We start from the raw sequence: 16,398 nt of genomic DNA, 5'->3' as shown, positions 1-16,398 counted from the left end.
CAGCATGAGGAATTAACTCCTTTGATGGACCCTTGCGAGGCCTGTTCAGAGTGGAAACCTCTATATGACCCTGGCCACTGTACTGTAACTCAGGTTCAGGTTGGAAGCATTGTGATATAGGTGGTTTTGCTGAAAAAGCCACTAATGCACTAATCAGAAAATCAGTGAACAAGGTTTATTTTGAAAGACTGACACAACACCTTATTTATAGGTGTTTTTTTTATATATTTTATAGCCTCTGCCATTTTTGTGAAGAGCAACAATTCTAATTCTAGCACAAAATTTGCTCTAATACAAGATACACAAACATGTGTGGTCCTCTTAAGCAGACAAAAACATGAACATGCTGAATAGGACGTGCGGCTTTGCATGGTTAAGCGACGTACAGCTGTTATCACTCAGGGTGGCTATAATAATCAGTGGTTTGTGTTGACGATAAGGGTGAGACTTTGATTAGAAGAATACTGTTGTGACTGTGAAGCATGATGGTGGAAGCATTGTGATATGGGTGGTATTGCTAAAAAGCCACTGATGCACTAATCAGAAAATCAATGACCAAGAAGGTTTATTTTGAAAGACTGACACAACACCTTAAGGACACTTCCAGAAAGTTTTTATTTGTTACTATTCTTTAAATGTTTGAATTCAATATGTATTCATTCCCAATAACTACAATGAAACCCTGAAATTGGTTCTTTGGAAAGTATTTCAAACCTAATAAAAAAATAAATAAAATAAATTCTAATGTTTAAAGTGCTTTTGCCAAAATCCTGATCCTGGATTACTTACTATGCTCTCACAATGTCCATTAAGACTTTTTATGGGTCTTGATAGACCCTGAGCAAGATGGCAGCTTAAGAGTTTTGCTCCGCTTTAGAACTCCGTATTTTTTTTTTATCTAGCCCTATTTTCTGTATAATTTGTGCTATTTCAATAACGTGAAAGGAGATGGAAAGTGGTGGGGATAAGGATTTTCCTACTTTTTCATCAACAAGATCACAGAAAAGTAAAGATAAAATTATTTTGAGAGCTGCCAGGAAAACACCAGTTAACCATAGTAGTGCCACGTTATACTTCCACCGATGGAGATTTTTAAACGCACAACGATGCCAAAAGAAAAAATCGCGAGAGAAATAGTTGTGAAAGGAAAGAGGAAGACAGTGAACAATGACTTTCTTGGTAGGCTACTGTTTAGATACAAGTTGTTGTAACACGTTGAGTCAGGGCGAAGGGAGAGCTCGCTATCTCCAGTTGCAACTGAAATCATATAAGCACAGGCAGGTTTCCAAAACTCGTGCTTTTTTATTATTCTTGGCAACAGCGTTACGGGTTAGTCAAAGAAACTTAGAAATGAGCATCAGAAAATAATAAGGACATATTCCTCGGTCTCCACACATGCAGTAATTGCGGAAAAATGCGGTGCCAGGATATTCCAAAATACCGCTATGCTTCTAAAGGAAGCGCAACATATTTCACCCGTTACACCGTGTAACAGACACTGTCTTTCATTAAAGCCTGTGTAAAGTTCATTAGTTTCAGTGTAGAGAGCTCATAGACAGGTGCGGCTTATTTATGTTTAAAATAAAAATATTTGTCAAATTCAGTGGGTGCGGCTTATATACATATATTTATTTTTTCTCTTCTTTTTCTTTATAGGTTGTATTTAATTAATATATTTTTTTTATTAAGGCTATTAGGGTGGATTTTATTTGTTTATTTCTATGAGTTTTTAGGAGGTTCTTTCTGTCTGTCGTGTTTCTGGGTGGTCAATGGAGCTGTTGGTGGATGGTGTGTGTGACGAGTTGATATGTGAGCCCTATCGTTTGGGGATAGGGCAGAGAGGGGAGGGTTGGTAGGGGTTATTGTTTATGTTTAGCCGGTTATATTCCAGATTTATGACGTCTTAATCTTACTTTTGTCAGTCCACAACATGCGAATACTTTAAACAGCACTGATGTATGTCTGATCTGACTAGGGTGGTCACATGAAACCTTTTATCTTAAAACAGGTTGAAAAAGATCCTGAAGGCAGATTTGTTCGGATCACATGTCACACTGTTCACATCTTGGGAAAACCTCTTTCTGTTTTAAATGTGTATGCCCCAAATGAGTACAGCCCTGACTTTATATCGAAGATGGTCCTATTGTTTAATCATAAGTGTCATGGCCAGGGGATTATGGCTGGGGACTTTAATTGTGTCATGGATGGTAGGTTAGACAGATCATCTTTCACAAGATCATCTGCCCGTTCTTCATGAACTCTACAAAATATGTGTCGTGCTTCAGGATTATTGGACATATGGAGAGAGCTACACCCAGGGGTCAAGGATTTTACATTTTATTCTTCTCCCCATAATTCTTATTCCAGATTAGAATATCTATTCTTGCCTTCCAGATTTGTTAATTGTGTAAGATTCTGTGAAATTTGTCCAGTGGTTCTTTCGGACCATAGCCCAGTGTTTTTAGATTTAACAGAATTTTCAACCCCAAAATCTTCTTACTGAATATTTAACAGTTCTCTCCTTAATGACAACGCTTTCTGCCAGTTTCTTAAAGAAAAAATATCCCAGTACAGGCAGGATAATGAATTCTGTCCACTGAACAGCACCACCAAATGGGATGCAGCTAAGGCCACCTTAAGGGGCCACATTTTCTCTTTTACAACGTGGTGTAAAAAACAAAAGGCAGAGAACAGGAAAACATTAGAGGAAGAGGTTAACAAATTGGAATTGATTCATTAAATTTCACCCACACAAAACAACTGGAATCTTCTAATTGGTGCCAGATCTAAACTAAACTTAAACTATTCAGAACATGTAAAAAAGTTAGTGATGTTCAGCAGGCAAAGGTTATATCAGTATGGGAATAAACCCAGTCATCTCTTGGCATATCCACTCAAATGTGAACAAGCTGAAAGGTCCATTAGGGCAATTGAAATTGCTGAGGGAGTAGTTTCACATGATCCAGCTGAAAGACCAAGACCCTGCCACTTTTTTGGATAGTATACCCCTATTCTCAATCTCAGACGAGGACCAGGCTTTTCTCAATACCCCTCTGACAAAAGGTGCAATCTTTGCCGCTATTCAGTCTATGCCTAGTGGGAGGGCACCAGGGTTGGATGGCTTCCCTCTGGAATTAAAAAAATATTTTTGGCATTTGCTGTCCCCTATTTTCATGCCAGTAGTTGATAACCTTTTGGAAAACAGTCTTACTCCAGATTCCTGGAGGACTGCTTCTATTAACTTGATCCTCAAAAAAGGAAAGAACCCATTAGACGGTGCCCCATATCGCTAAATCATTTTACTTAATGTAGACTTCAAAATTGTGGCTAAAGCTTTAGCTCGTCGCCTGGAGAAGATTCTACATAAGATCATTTAAACCAGACCAAACTGGATTTATTAAATCTTGTTATGGTTTAGACAACGTTCGTCGTCTATTGAACATAATGCAGCATCTGACTATAGATGGTGACCCGGCTGCTATAATATCTCTGGATGCAGAGAAAACGTTCAACAGGGTTGAGTGGAGGTTTTTATTTCAAGTGTTGGACATATTCGATTTGGGCTCTTACTTTATCAAACTAGTGAGACTTCTTTACTCTAGCCCATCAGCTGTGGTTAATACTAACAGTTTATTATCAAGTAGACTTTCGATACAAAGAGGCTGCCGTCAGGGCTGTCCCCTGTCGCCACTCTTGTTTGCCTTATATATCGAACTATTGGAAGAAAGTATTCGCATGCATAGGGGCATCCAAGGGGTGATGGCAGGTGGGATGGAACACTGTCTATCATTATATGCGGACGACGTTCTTCTTTACTTAAAGCAGCTACAGTTATCTATGCCCAGTCTGTTGGAGACAATTAATCAATTTGGTAAGTTTACTGGATATAAAATAAATTTTGGAAAATCCCAGGCCATATTTTTGAATACCCCACAACCTGTTAATTGACATTGTCCCTTTCGAATCCCTGACTCTGGGTTTCTTTATTTGGACATACACATAACCTCTAAATTATAGGATTTATTCTCTAAGAACTACTCACCCTTAATGGCAAGACTTAAGCAATGTATGAATAGGTGGACCCCTTTACCAATTTCTTTCTTCGGAAGAATTAATACAATCAAAATAAATGTTCTCCCCCGTTTCCTTTATTTATTTCAGCGTATACCGTGTTACTTGGATCAGAACTTTTTTGAAGATCTGAATGTAGCTATTGGTAAGTTTATATGGAACAATAAAAAACCTAGGATTAAACTTGCTTCTTTTTTGAAGCCAAGGGAGTGTGTGGCTCTTTGCCCAATATGCAGCTATTTTATTGGGCTGCTCAGATTAAACAAATGCTTGGGTGGTTTTTACATGATACAGACTCCTGGTGGGTCAGTATGGAATCTTTTGCATGCGTGCCAAGAATGCTAACATCCCTTCCGTTTATTCATAACTTCAAGGAGGTCTGCCCCGTAGCTGGGCAATTTTTTTGCTATTTAACACTCTTTTGGCTTGGGATGATGCCAGGAAGTATCTCAATGTCCCCAAGAATTTGTGCATGCAATCCCCAATTGCTTTAAACCCTGACTTCCCTGACTTGTTAGCCGGTATTGGCCTTCTGTCCTGGGCAGAAAAGGTATATCTAATTTGGCTAGTTTATTTACAGGAAAGGACTTTTGAGACACTTAGGATAGATTATCAAATTTTCAAAACAGACTTTTTAAAATTTCTCCAATTACGTCATTTTATTCAGTCTGAAATGAGACGGGAAAATTCGCTGGGAACTTTCTGATGTTGAAAATAGTCTTCTTCTTCCGGAGGCACTAAAGGGTCCGATTTCTTATCTGTATTCTTTGTTATCAGAAACCTCTTCCCCTTTAAATTCTTTGAGAAAGGTTTGGGAAAGGGATATGGGCCAATCATTTACTGATGACGAATGGCTCTCTATACGTGAAGAGGTTTTTCATAAATCAATCTCAAGCTCTGTGCATGAGCAAAACTTTAAATTTATATACAGGATATATCTTACCTTAGTACGCCTCCACAAAATGTACCCAAATGTACCTCAGATGTGTTTTAAATGTAAATCAGAAATAGAAATCAGAAATAAATTTTTTTTTTTATACATTTTACTGTAAGAACATTAGACCTTTTTGGCATGAGGTACATGATATGGTTCAGAAAACGCTGGCTAGAAAATTTACTTTGACTCCATCTATTTTTTTACCAAACTGCAAAACATCATTGGATTTCTCCACTGATTCACAGTCTTTATTAAATATCATTACTTATTTGGCAAAGAAATGCATACTTATTCTATAGTCATCAGCACAGGTACCAACTTTAAAGATGTGTTTAGCACAAATGGTTAATCTTCTCCCTTTGGAAAAACTTACGAAGACTTGCAGAATAAATCCGATGTATTCTGGCGGATATGGGCCCCTTTGTGGGATTTACTTACACAAGCAAGACCCTATCCCTGATTTATGTTCTTTTTTTGTGTTTTTGTTTTGTTTATTCATTTATTAATTTAAAATTGTTTCCCTCATGTTTTGATTTGCCCTTTGCCTTTCCATGGTCACGTTCTCATATTAGCAATATATTGTTGTTATTAATAGGCTTGAGTGTATGCTGTGTGTGTTGACTGATCGGCTCTGTTGTTGTTTTGTTATAGTGAGAAATGAATAGAAATATAATAAATAAATAAAATAAAATAAAAGACTGCATCTTTGTAGCTTTAATTCCTCTATACTTTGTTTTAAGTGAATTAAAAGGTTTGAGCATTGTCTCCTTCTGGAGATTGAAGATTGTAAGGTGTTGGCGGGGGACAGTGTAGCTAGACAGCATCGGATGGTGGTCTGTAGGATGGTTTTGGAGGTGAAGAAGAGGAGGAGGAGAGTGAGGACTGAGAGAAGAATAAGATGGTGAACACTGAAGGAGGAAGAGTGTAGTGTGAGGTTCAGGGAAGAGGTCAGACAGGGGCTCGGTGGTGGTGAAGAGGTGCTGGATGATTGGGTAACTACTGCAGGAGTGATGAGGGAGGCAGCTAGAAAGGTACTTGGTGTGACATCTGGAAATAGAAAGGAAGACAAAGAGACGTGGTGGTGGAATGAGGAAGTGCATGATTGCATAAGGAGAAAGAGGTTGGCAAAATAGAATTGGGATCGACAGAGTGATGAGAAAAGTAGACAGGAGTACAAGGAGATGTGGAAGCAGGTAAAGAGGGATGTGGCGAAACCAAGGAAAAGTCATATGAGGAGCTGTATGAGAAGTTGGACACAAAGGAAGGAGAGAAGGATTTGTACCGATTGGCCAGACAGAGGGACCGAGCTGGGAAGGATGTGCTGCAAGTTAGAGCAATAAAGGATGGAGATGAAGGCGGTTTATGGATGTGATGAGGGAAGACATGCAGGTATTTGGGTTGAAAGAGGCAGATTTAGAGGACGGGGGTATGGAGACGGATGATCTGCTGTGGCGACCCCTAATAAGAGAAGCTGAAAGAAGACGAAGAAAGAAGAAGAAAAGCATTGTCCTTTTCTACTTAATAACTCTATCACTTTTATTAATAGTTACATGAACAAGACTCAAGCAACAAAAACTGATATTGATTTTGTCTCTATAAGACAGTGTACTATTTTAGATCAGCTCATTGTCTGGATAATACAGTATATTAGGAGTATAACAATTCATTACTGCTCAGCTTAGACGTTTATGCTGCCTAAGCTATTTAGCCACTTGCTGAATAGCACTAAAAAGCACTTAAAGAGATGAATCAGGTCAAGTAAAGATTGGAAAGACTTGATGGCAGCGCTTGCATAAGGTATATTTTTGTGATTTGTTTAAATAAGTCATGTATTGTTTTACATTATTATGTTGTAGCTTTTGGGAGCCACAGCTATTGAAGATAAGCTGCAGGAGGGTGTGGCTGAGACCATCGCTCTGTTGTCACTGACTAACATTAAAATCTGGGTGTTAACAGGAGACAAGCAGGGTGAGTAAAGATCACGTTATTAATAGTACACACAACAAGGCCTGGAATACAATAACTATAAGATGATGTTTCCCAAACTGAATAATCTGTACAATATATATGTAAATATGTAAAATAACAGTTTATTTCCACTGTATAAGCATGCAGTACTTTTAATCACAGTGAATATTTGTAACATTGTGCATTAATATAACCTGGAATTAAAATTGACTGAACTGGGATTTGGTTTTAGATTTGAATGTACAAAGTTTTTTTATTGTGACATAAAATGTAGACATTTTTTTTTTTTCTTGCATATGTATTCACTTTCCTGGATTAGTAGCATGGAGCATACAATTTGAGCTGCAACTCATCTGCCATATATACACATTACTTTTGCCTATCTGAATATTTTTGCACAATTTTTTTTGCAGAATTTCTTGAGCTATTTAGAGATTAGACAGAACTTTTTTTTTTTTATTCTAATTTGTATTTTTATGCATTTAATTGTGGATTTTAATATAAAATACAATTTTATACATCCGTGAATTTTCTATGCATTTTTTTCCATATGTTACGATTTTCCAGGGGATTTGAAATGAAGGCAAATTGTTTGTTTTTGTGCAAATTCTACAGGAAAGAAAATGCAAAAATATAAATGGTTCATGAAAAAGCTTAACTGTTTTGGCTGACACTTTTTTTTAGTAATGTCCATTTTGAAAATGTCCTTGTAAGTGTTCCAATTTCCAATTCCTTTTTTCTCCTCTGTCAGCCATTGTGGAATGAAAAAAAAACTATTAAATCCACACAAATATATTTGAGCTTGTGCAGTTTGCTACAGATGCATTTTGTGAACTCTTGACTAGTGCAATCTCTGACCAGCCAATCAAAAATGCTGACGTTATTGGACACATTTGAAATGGCTTTAGTGACTCAGTTTGCAGTCTAAATGGTTGAAGCAACAGCCTTCAAGCAACATGAATTGCAAGCTACAGGATGCCTGCAGTGCTGGCTGTGAAGGCTCAAGGCAGATAGATACCTTTGACCCTGGCATCACATGATCTGATGATAGCTGAAATCCGATTGGATAGAAACTCCAACGTAAACAGACACTACTCTGCAACAGCACAGCACACCTAAGATAAATTCTATTAAATGAAGAGAATAGACTATTGGAAATAGTCTACTTTATTTTAATGGAAAAAATATATTAAAACATATGTCAGTGATTTTGATCGAGTTTAGGCCACCACCGATTGTAAAACTACAGTGTCAGAGGCAGAAAACGATTCATCTCTAACCAACTTGATACACCATCTTGAATGACATTTTGGGTCTGCTTAGACCAGAGAACCTTAAAGCACCACCATTAACCACCAACCCTTATTTACAGAAGTGTCTGTTAAACAGCTTCTAAACAATGTTTTGTAGAATTAAGTCAGATTGTCTCATTTATAGGCCAATTTTAATTTAAAACTGGGGTAAATAATTAGTGTATTTACTAGATAGACAGACAGACAGACAGGCAGACAACATTGTCATTTTACACAGCAACAAAATGCAGTTTAGCATCTATCAGAAGTGCAAATAGTATTATGCAAATGGACAAGTGCAGCATTCTGACCACCGGCCTAGTATTGTGTTGGTCCTCTTTTTGCTGCCAAAACAGTCCTTACCCAGGGAACATCAACAGCATTAACTTCTTCAGCCTTTTTAACTACAGTAGCTCGTCTTGGATGTTCATAACCATGTCACCAGTTCACCACTGTTTCTTCCTTGGAGCACTTTTCATAAATATTAATCACTGAAGACTACAAGAGCTGCAGTTTTGGAGATGCTCTGACCCAGTTGTCTAGTCATCACAATTTTGCCCTTGTCAAACTCCCTCAAACACTTACACGTGTCCATTTTTCCAGCTTGTAACACATGTAATTTGATGACAAAATGTTCACTTGATTTAAGGTGTTGGTTTACCGATCAGCAGGTCTCCAGAAGGTCAGGGGTTCAAGCCCCGGCATCACCAAGGTGCCAGCCCTGAACTTTTTGCAGGATTCCTTAATCCTCTTTGCTTAATTGGCACTGTACTCTCTATTCAACTGCAGTTGTGATTTAATATATGTACTTTGTACTCCACTATATTGCTTATGGCCATACCACTATGAGAACGCTTAATCTCGTCCGATCTCGGAAGCTAAGCAGGGTTTTGCCCTGGTTAGTACTTGGATGGGAGACCGCCTGGGAATACCAGGTGCTGTAAGCTACATCTAAGGGAGTTTTTTTTCTTGCCACAGTTGCCATGGCTGCTCATCAGGGACCAATACACACCATTCACCTTAACTGTTAAATTCTGTAAAGCTGCTTTGAGACAATGTCTGTTGTGAAAAGAGCTAAAGAAATAAACTTGACTTGAGATGAAGTAACAATCAATGTATAAAAATGTATAATTAATCATTATTATTGTATAATATTTATTAACATTATTTTGCTATGACATTATGTTCTTTCTTATAGAAACAGCTGTGAATATTGGCTACTCATGTAAAATGCTGACTGACAACATGACCGAGATCTTTATTGTTAATGGGCACACTGTCCAAAGTGTTCGTGCAGACCTCAGGTATGGAAAATTTTAACTGTTCATTCAATCCCACAATTAAGGTATCAAGTGGTCAGTAAGTTATTTTCTGAGCTCTGCCACTCACATGACCTTTTTTATGCAGGAGAGCACGAGAGCGCATGATGGAGTCTGTCCGCACAAGAGAAGGTCTGAAGGAGACAGAGACTCAAGAACAAGGTAATAGATTTGAGATGGAAGCATCTAAGCAGACACCTAATCAGGACAAAGGTTCCCAACCTCAGACCTTTCCTACCTCAGTGCTGGAGTCCATCAGTGGAGAGTTTGCACTTGTTATCAGTGGACACAGCCTGGTGAGTGACAGTTGCTTTTTGGAATCTTATTTCTGAAGGATTTGTGAAAAGGCTATCTCTGATCATTAGGGCTTTTAAGCCTGTTTACTGTTTGTCTCTGTTGCAGGCTCATGCACTGGAGTCAGATATGGAGCAAGAATTTTTGGAGACAGCATGTGCATGTAAGGCAGTAATCTGCTGCAGGGTCACTCCTCTACAGAAAGCTTTGGTGGTTGAACTCGTCAAGCGACACAAGAAAGCCGTCACCCTTGCAATCGGAGATGGAGCCAATGACGTCAGTATGATAAAAAGTGAGTTAGAGACGTTTTGTTTAGAATGTGTGATATACATTTGTTAAGGATCAACCAACATAGGTGGACGTTTTGGCTCAATAGACACGTATAGATGCAAAAATACGGCAAAAATTTATATTTTCTTGGTATTTTCATAACATTTTCAGTTGAGCGCAGTTCAACTGTACAAAAAATTTCAACCTTAAATCTAATCAACCCTTCTTATTCTGTTTACAATTTTAATCTGCACCAGTGTCCCAATATTACATTCAGATAAATATCTGATATAGCAAATATATTGTTCTGTTTTTTTTTTTTACTTGTGAAAAAAAGTGTTTGATTTCTTATTTTTTTGCATGTTTGTCACACTTTAAAGTTTCAGATCATCAAACTAATTTAAATATTAGTAAAAGATAACACAATTGAACACAACATCCAGTTTTTGAATGAAGGTTTTTATTATTGAGGGAAAACACAATCCAAAACTACATGGCCCTGTGTGAATAAGTGTTTGCCCCCCCGTTAAAACTGTGGTTTATCACACCTAAATTCAATTTCTTTCGCCACACCGAGGCCTGATTACTGACACACCTGTTCACAATCAAGAAATCTCTAAAATAGTACCTGCCTGACAAAGTGAAGTAGACCAAAAGATCCTCAAAAGCTAGACATCATGCCGATATCCAAAGGAATTCAGAAAGAAATGAGAAAGAAAGTATTGGAGATCTATCAATCTGGAAAAGATTATAAAGACATTTCTAAAGCTTTGAGACTCCAGCGAACCCCAGTGAGAGCCATTATTCACAAATAGCAAAAACATGGAACAATAGAGAACCTTCCCAGGAGTGGCCGGCCGAACAAAATTACCCTAAGAGCACAGCGACGACTCATCCAAGAGGTCACAAAAGGTCCGACAACAACATCCAAAGAACTGCATCCCTCATTTGCCTCAGTTAAGGTCAGTGTTCATGACTCTACCATAAGAAAGAGACTGGGCAAAAATGGTCTGCATGCAGAGTTTCAAGACGAAAACTGCTGCTGAACAAAAAGAACATAAAGGCTCATTACAGTTTTATTTTATGACCTCAAGCTGAAGTGAACTTGGGTTCTGGAGAAGGACAATGATCCAAAACACACTAGCAAGTCCACCTTTGAATGGCTGAAGAAAAACAAAATGGAGACTTTGGAGTGGCCTAGTCAAAGTCCTGACCTGAATGATATTGAGATGATGTGGCATGACCTTAAAAAGGGGGTTCATGCTCGTTAATGTGGCTGAATTACAACAATTCTGCATAGAGGAGTGGACCAGAATTCCACAGCGCTGTAACAGACTCACTTAATTACCCCTAAACCTAATAACTGGTGGGGCCGCCCTTAGCAGCAACAACTGCAAACACTTTTTCACACAGGGCCATGTAGTTTTGGATTTAGTTTTCCCTCAATAATAAACTTCATTAAAAACTTCGTTATGTTCACTTGTGTTATCTTTTACTAATATTTAAATTAGTTTGATGATCTAAAACATTAAAGTATAACAAACATGCAAAAAAAGTAAGAAATCAGGACATCTGACACTTTTTCACACAACTGTGTATTAGATATACTGTAGATATTTTATGTCGGCATTGAGACAGTTATAACAAGATTTGCTACAGTACCATAGTTATAATACAAATACGCTGTCTTGTTAACCTGACTCTGCTGGTGTACATTCAATAAACTGGGTTGTATGATATGTGACAGGATTTTAAGCCTGCATGATAAAAGAGCTGTAATATTTTTAGAGGCATGTTTTTTTTTTAAATGTTCACCCACTGCCAGTAAGGGACTTCCTTTTACATAACCATCCTTTTTTCAAACAGGAAGTTAATGAACCTTTTCCCCCTCTCTCTCTTCTTGAGAACAGAGTCATAGCTTCTACAGTATATTTGGTCCACACAACTGAAATCTAGCAGTGTAGGCCTTAAAATAATGCCACAAGGTAAATTTTTTCAGCTCTCCATTTCTGCTAGGTATATGTGTATAAGAGCAGGAAAGAGAAAGCACAGGTCAAAGGTATTTCTTATCTCTTGAACAACTCGAGAAAGGTTCTGGAAGCCGGTCTCGTTTTAACGGACCTGGTGATTTCCATCGCGCCACCTTTCTACAGCATTTCCCCTTCCATTAAATGCAAATGCTCACCAGTGTAAATAGAACTGACCTGCATTGTTTAGTAAGCGCAGGAGTACTGACCCCCCGCATCACAATTTGCCAGGTTTTTGTTATCAGGACCATAGCTGCTGCCTGCTTGGGTTTTTATGGGCTTGCTGTTTTAATCAGGAACACAAGAATGTTTATTGTCAGTGTAAAAGTATGGAAATTTTAACACTGACACCAAGGGCAATATCTACTTGCTCACATTCCAATTGACCTAAGAAACCCAGCCAGGAAAAACAACCCTTTCTGGTGTGTGTATGTGTGTCCATGTTTAGAAGAAAAACAAATCTCTATTGCATGTTTTGCAAGTATTTCTTTTTAGAATATACATTTCATAGTAAAAATTGCAACTTTTTGTCTGGAAAAATGAAACCAAAAATAACAATTTGACGCTTCTTATACTAACCAAATTTTAAGTGTAAAACAAATAGAATGATAGATGATAAAGTAAAAAATATTTTATTAACCAGATACATAAGTCTGCACAAACGTTTTTAAAGTGGGAGGGGTTGTTCAAATGTAATGATCAAATACCTGCCATCCATAATTTGATTCTGATTAACCTGAAATGATGCTCAGCTTTTTCTGTAGGATTTTTATAATATCTTCTTGGTTTCATTCAATCGCTGAAGCTATGGTCCGTGATGAGTTTTCAAAACATGTTAGTACTATCATTGTCATATATTTTTTTAGGTTGTAGATATATTTGTGTGTTGTGTGTGCGTTAGTTTCCTTGTTCTTTTATTGTGTATGTTTGGGTACACAAGAAACTCTGCGACCGGACCACATCATGTCACAATTAGATATACTAAAAAAAAGAAGAAGGGTGTTGAAAGCAGTGTTGCGCATGACAAAATTTCCTGTACGCCGTCTCGTAACACTTTTCTCAACACACTTCCCGTTTTACTGTCTCACCCACTTGTTTTGTTTTGTTTTTTTAACAAGGTGTTCCCAAGTTCTAACGTGGATGCTATTCTATGTATAAGAGCATGGCCAATCAGTGCAATGTCGAAAAAGAAAGAATTAAACCACAAAATTGAATTTGTTAACAATTCAAACATCATACACGTGGAATTGGATACACTTTATGAACAGAGGTTTTGTGAACATCTGATTCCACATTTAGTTTTTTCATTTGCTGCTATATTAACATCCACTGTTCTGGGAAAATGTTTCATAAGATTTTGGAGTGTGCAGATTTTGCTTAGTCATCTGCAAAAATGTTGGTAAAGTCAGGTACTAATGTAGTGTGAGGAGGCCTGGGGTGCAGTCAGCATTTCACAAACCGGTGGAACATTTTAAAGTAGTCATGATTGTGCTCTTGGTTGGGCAGAAGCTGGCCTATTTATTTTTACCCGCTTTCCTAGACCAGGACTATGGCAGCTGAATACTAAACATCCCTTCCTAAACAGAAATTTGATAGATAAACAATGATGAAACTGTATTGAATGGACATTCTGTGCCACCCAGATAAGGATTAGCTCCCTTTTAAGTATGGTTCTTCTCAATGTTTCTTCCTTATGACATTTTCTTGTCACAGTTGTCATTAGCTCGCTCATTAGGGATGAAAAAATGTATTTTACTGTCAGCTTGTCAGACTATGTAGCCTAATAGAACCAGGTAGAATTAAATTAGCATAAAAGTAAATGTTTGTGACAGTCATAGGGCAGTGATGAAGAAACATTTGCTTCTCAAAAGATATTACATGTTTGAAGCAATAAGTAGTCAATATCTACAATTTGCACATTTTGAAATGGTCAACAGCGTAAGTGTTGCAATATAATGTATTATGCCATTCAATATGAGAGTCATATCATAGACACATTCAACATAATGAATAATCAAGTAGATGATTCCTGATAAATTATTGTACCTAATGCATGAAGTGTAATAAATATTTAAATGTAATCCAGGGTAAAGTGGCTAAAGGGTTTAAAACATGCATGCTTCTCAAAAGACCAATGTTTTTCACAAATATGTTAATCAGGTCACACAGATTAAAAAGAACTCTTTTTTCACATGTTAAAGAAATTGAAAAGTTGATAACTGCAAATACAAAACTCATAATACAAATTCCAAATCAAATACAAAGCTTGATACATTTAGAAGCCCAACAGTGGCAGCTCATTGGTGCTAGGAATTAAAAATCATAACTTTCCAGATCCTTAGCCTACTGAGATACCACTTCATAATTTGTTGTAGAGCAAAAATAGGATTGCAAATAACAGAGATGCATGATTTTATCACACGATCTTCCATCTTCACATCAGCAGTTTTGCCAGGGTCATAATTCTTTATAGTTTATATTTGAATATGTGGGGAGAAAATGTTAAAGGGTTTTTTTTTTTTTTTCGTAAAATGGGCGCAGTTGGTTTCAGGTCTTTTGTTACATGCTTTGATGAATCTGAAAGGATGATGCACACAGTCATCAGGTAGTGTCAGCTATTTTACTTACATGATGTTGAATGGTATGAACAAATAAAAATTTAATCCTACGGCATATAATCAGGTTTAATTCGGCCTATATGCAAAATGTACCATAGTAAGACAATACCATATCTTATAGAATTTTTTTCCCCTTATAATTAAACGCATTGTAAACACGTATTGGTGGAAAAGTATTCTAAAATATTCATACTGAATTCTGCTCTCGATTTAATGTCTTTTAGTAAGTTTTTTCTTTGTATGTACTGTAGCATTGTTACTTAAAAAGGAATTTCTTTACTGTCTGGCTCTGATTGTGCGCTATAATTACCAGCATGCTCATAAGTGTTATTTTACAGGACTACAATCTTCTGGCACGTAGTTTACTTACAGTTGCAGATTAATATTAAACAGACTAACTAACAAAGATTACATAATTCTGTAGGAAACTGTAGTAGTTATTTTTCTCTTTTGTCCAATTTTGTTCATATACAGGGTCAAATGTAAAAAAGCACATGATCTATGAACTGTTACCTAAGCTATCAATAAAAATAAATAAAATAAATAATAATAAAAAAAAAACCAAAGTTGATTTGCTCAAAAAATTTCTTATTTTTGCAGTAATCATTCAGTTTACAGAAACACATGATTAACTCATTAATTCTGTTTTCTTTTCTATCTAGCGGCTCATATCGGAGTGGGAATCAGCGGGCAGGAGGGCATTCAGGCAGTGCTGGCATCCGACTACTCCTTCTCCCAGTTCCGCTTCTTGCAGCGCCTCCTACTTGTACACGGCCGCTGGTCCTATCTGCGCATGTGCCGCTTCCTCTGCTACTTCTTTTACAAGAACTTTGCCTTCACCATGGTGCACTTCTGGTTCGGGTTCTTCTGTGGCTTCTCTGCCCAGGTCAGAGGGTTGTGTTTGAGGGTTGTGTTTGAACATCTTATCCACTGGGCTACTATGTCCTCATATTTTACATGCATTTATATAAAGTGTAAACAAACATTTGTTTTCTCCTTCCCATTCAGACCGTATATGACCAGTACTTCATCACTCTCTATAACATTGTGTACACATCATTGCCTGTTTTGGCTATGGGCATTTTTGACCAGGTATTCACACCACATTCAAATTTCTATTCAAAGTCTCTTTTAGTGATAATTAAACTCTCACACCATCCTTTCTGTCCCCCAGGATGTCCCAGAGCAGCGTAGTCTGGAGTATCCGAAACTGTATGAGCCAGGTCAACTAAACCTGCTTTTTAACAAGCGGGAGTTCTTCATTTGCATTACTCAAGGCATCTACACCTCCGTGGTGCTGTTCTTTGTGCCGTACGGCGTTCTTTCACGGGCTACGCAGAGCAACGGCATTCCGCTCGCCGATTATCAGACCTTCGCTGTCACCACTGCCACGGCCCTCGTCATCGTCGTTAGTGTCCAGGTCAGTCAAGACGCTCTACAGCTGATCTGGCTCATCAGAGTAGCTTTTTAAACACCAAGCTCAAAGTAAAGGCAAATATTTTTTGCCATTTGGTAACATAAAGTGTCATTTTAATTATCTCTAATTTAATTATTAGGAAGGAACATTGGCCACATACATTGTTGGTGCACAGTGTAGATAAA

General features: G+C 37.5%; 2 protein-coding genes across 5 annotated transcripts in view; both read left to right on the top strand.

Moving 5' to 3' along the window:
• The window catches only part of LOC310725282 (uncharacterized protein), a 39,017-nt gene that overhangs the window by 5,162 nt on the left and 17,457 nt on the right, over positions 1-16,398 (top strand). The window lies entirely within an intron of this gene.
• Positions 1-16,398, top strand: part of atp8b2 (ATPase phospholipid transporting 8B2) — a 53,559-nt gene that overhangs the window by 30,446 nt on the left and 6,715 nt on the right. For all 4 annotated transcript variants that reach the window (XM_083536046.1, XM_083536045.1, XM_083536044.1 and 1 more), the window contains 7 exons: positions 6,865-6,976; positions 9,467-9,572; positions 9,676-9,883; positions 9,990-10,173; positions 15,459-15,682; positions 15,805-15,888; positions 15,971-16,216. In XM_083536046.1, coding sequence (XP_083392172.1) covers positions 6,865-6,976; positions 9,467-9,572; positions 9,676-9,883; positions 9,990-10,173; positions 15,459-15,682; positions 15,805-15,888; positions 15,971-16,216 — 1,164 coding nt within the window. The remainder of the gene's footprint in view (positions 1-6,864; positions 6,977-9,466; positions 9,573-9,675; positions 9,884-9,989; positions 10,174-15,458; positions 15,683-15,804; positions 15,889-15,970; positions 16,217-16,398) is intronic.

This window comes from Silurus aristotelis (assembly GCF_946808225.1).
Source record: "Silurus aristotelis genome assembly, chromosome: 1".
Classification (NCBI taxonomy): domain Eukaryota; kingdom Metazoa; phylum Chordata; class Actinopteri; order Siluriformes; family Siluridae; genus Silurus; species Silurus aristotelis.
This window is presented reverse-complemented; position numbering and strand designations above follow the sequence as displayed.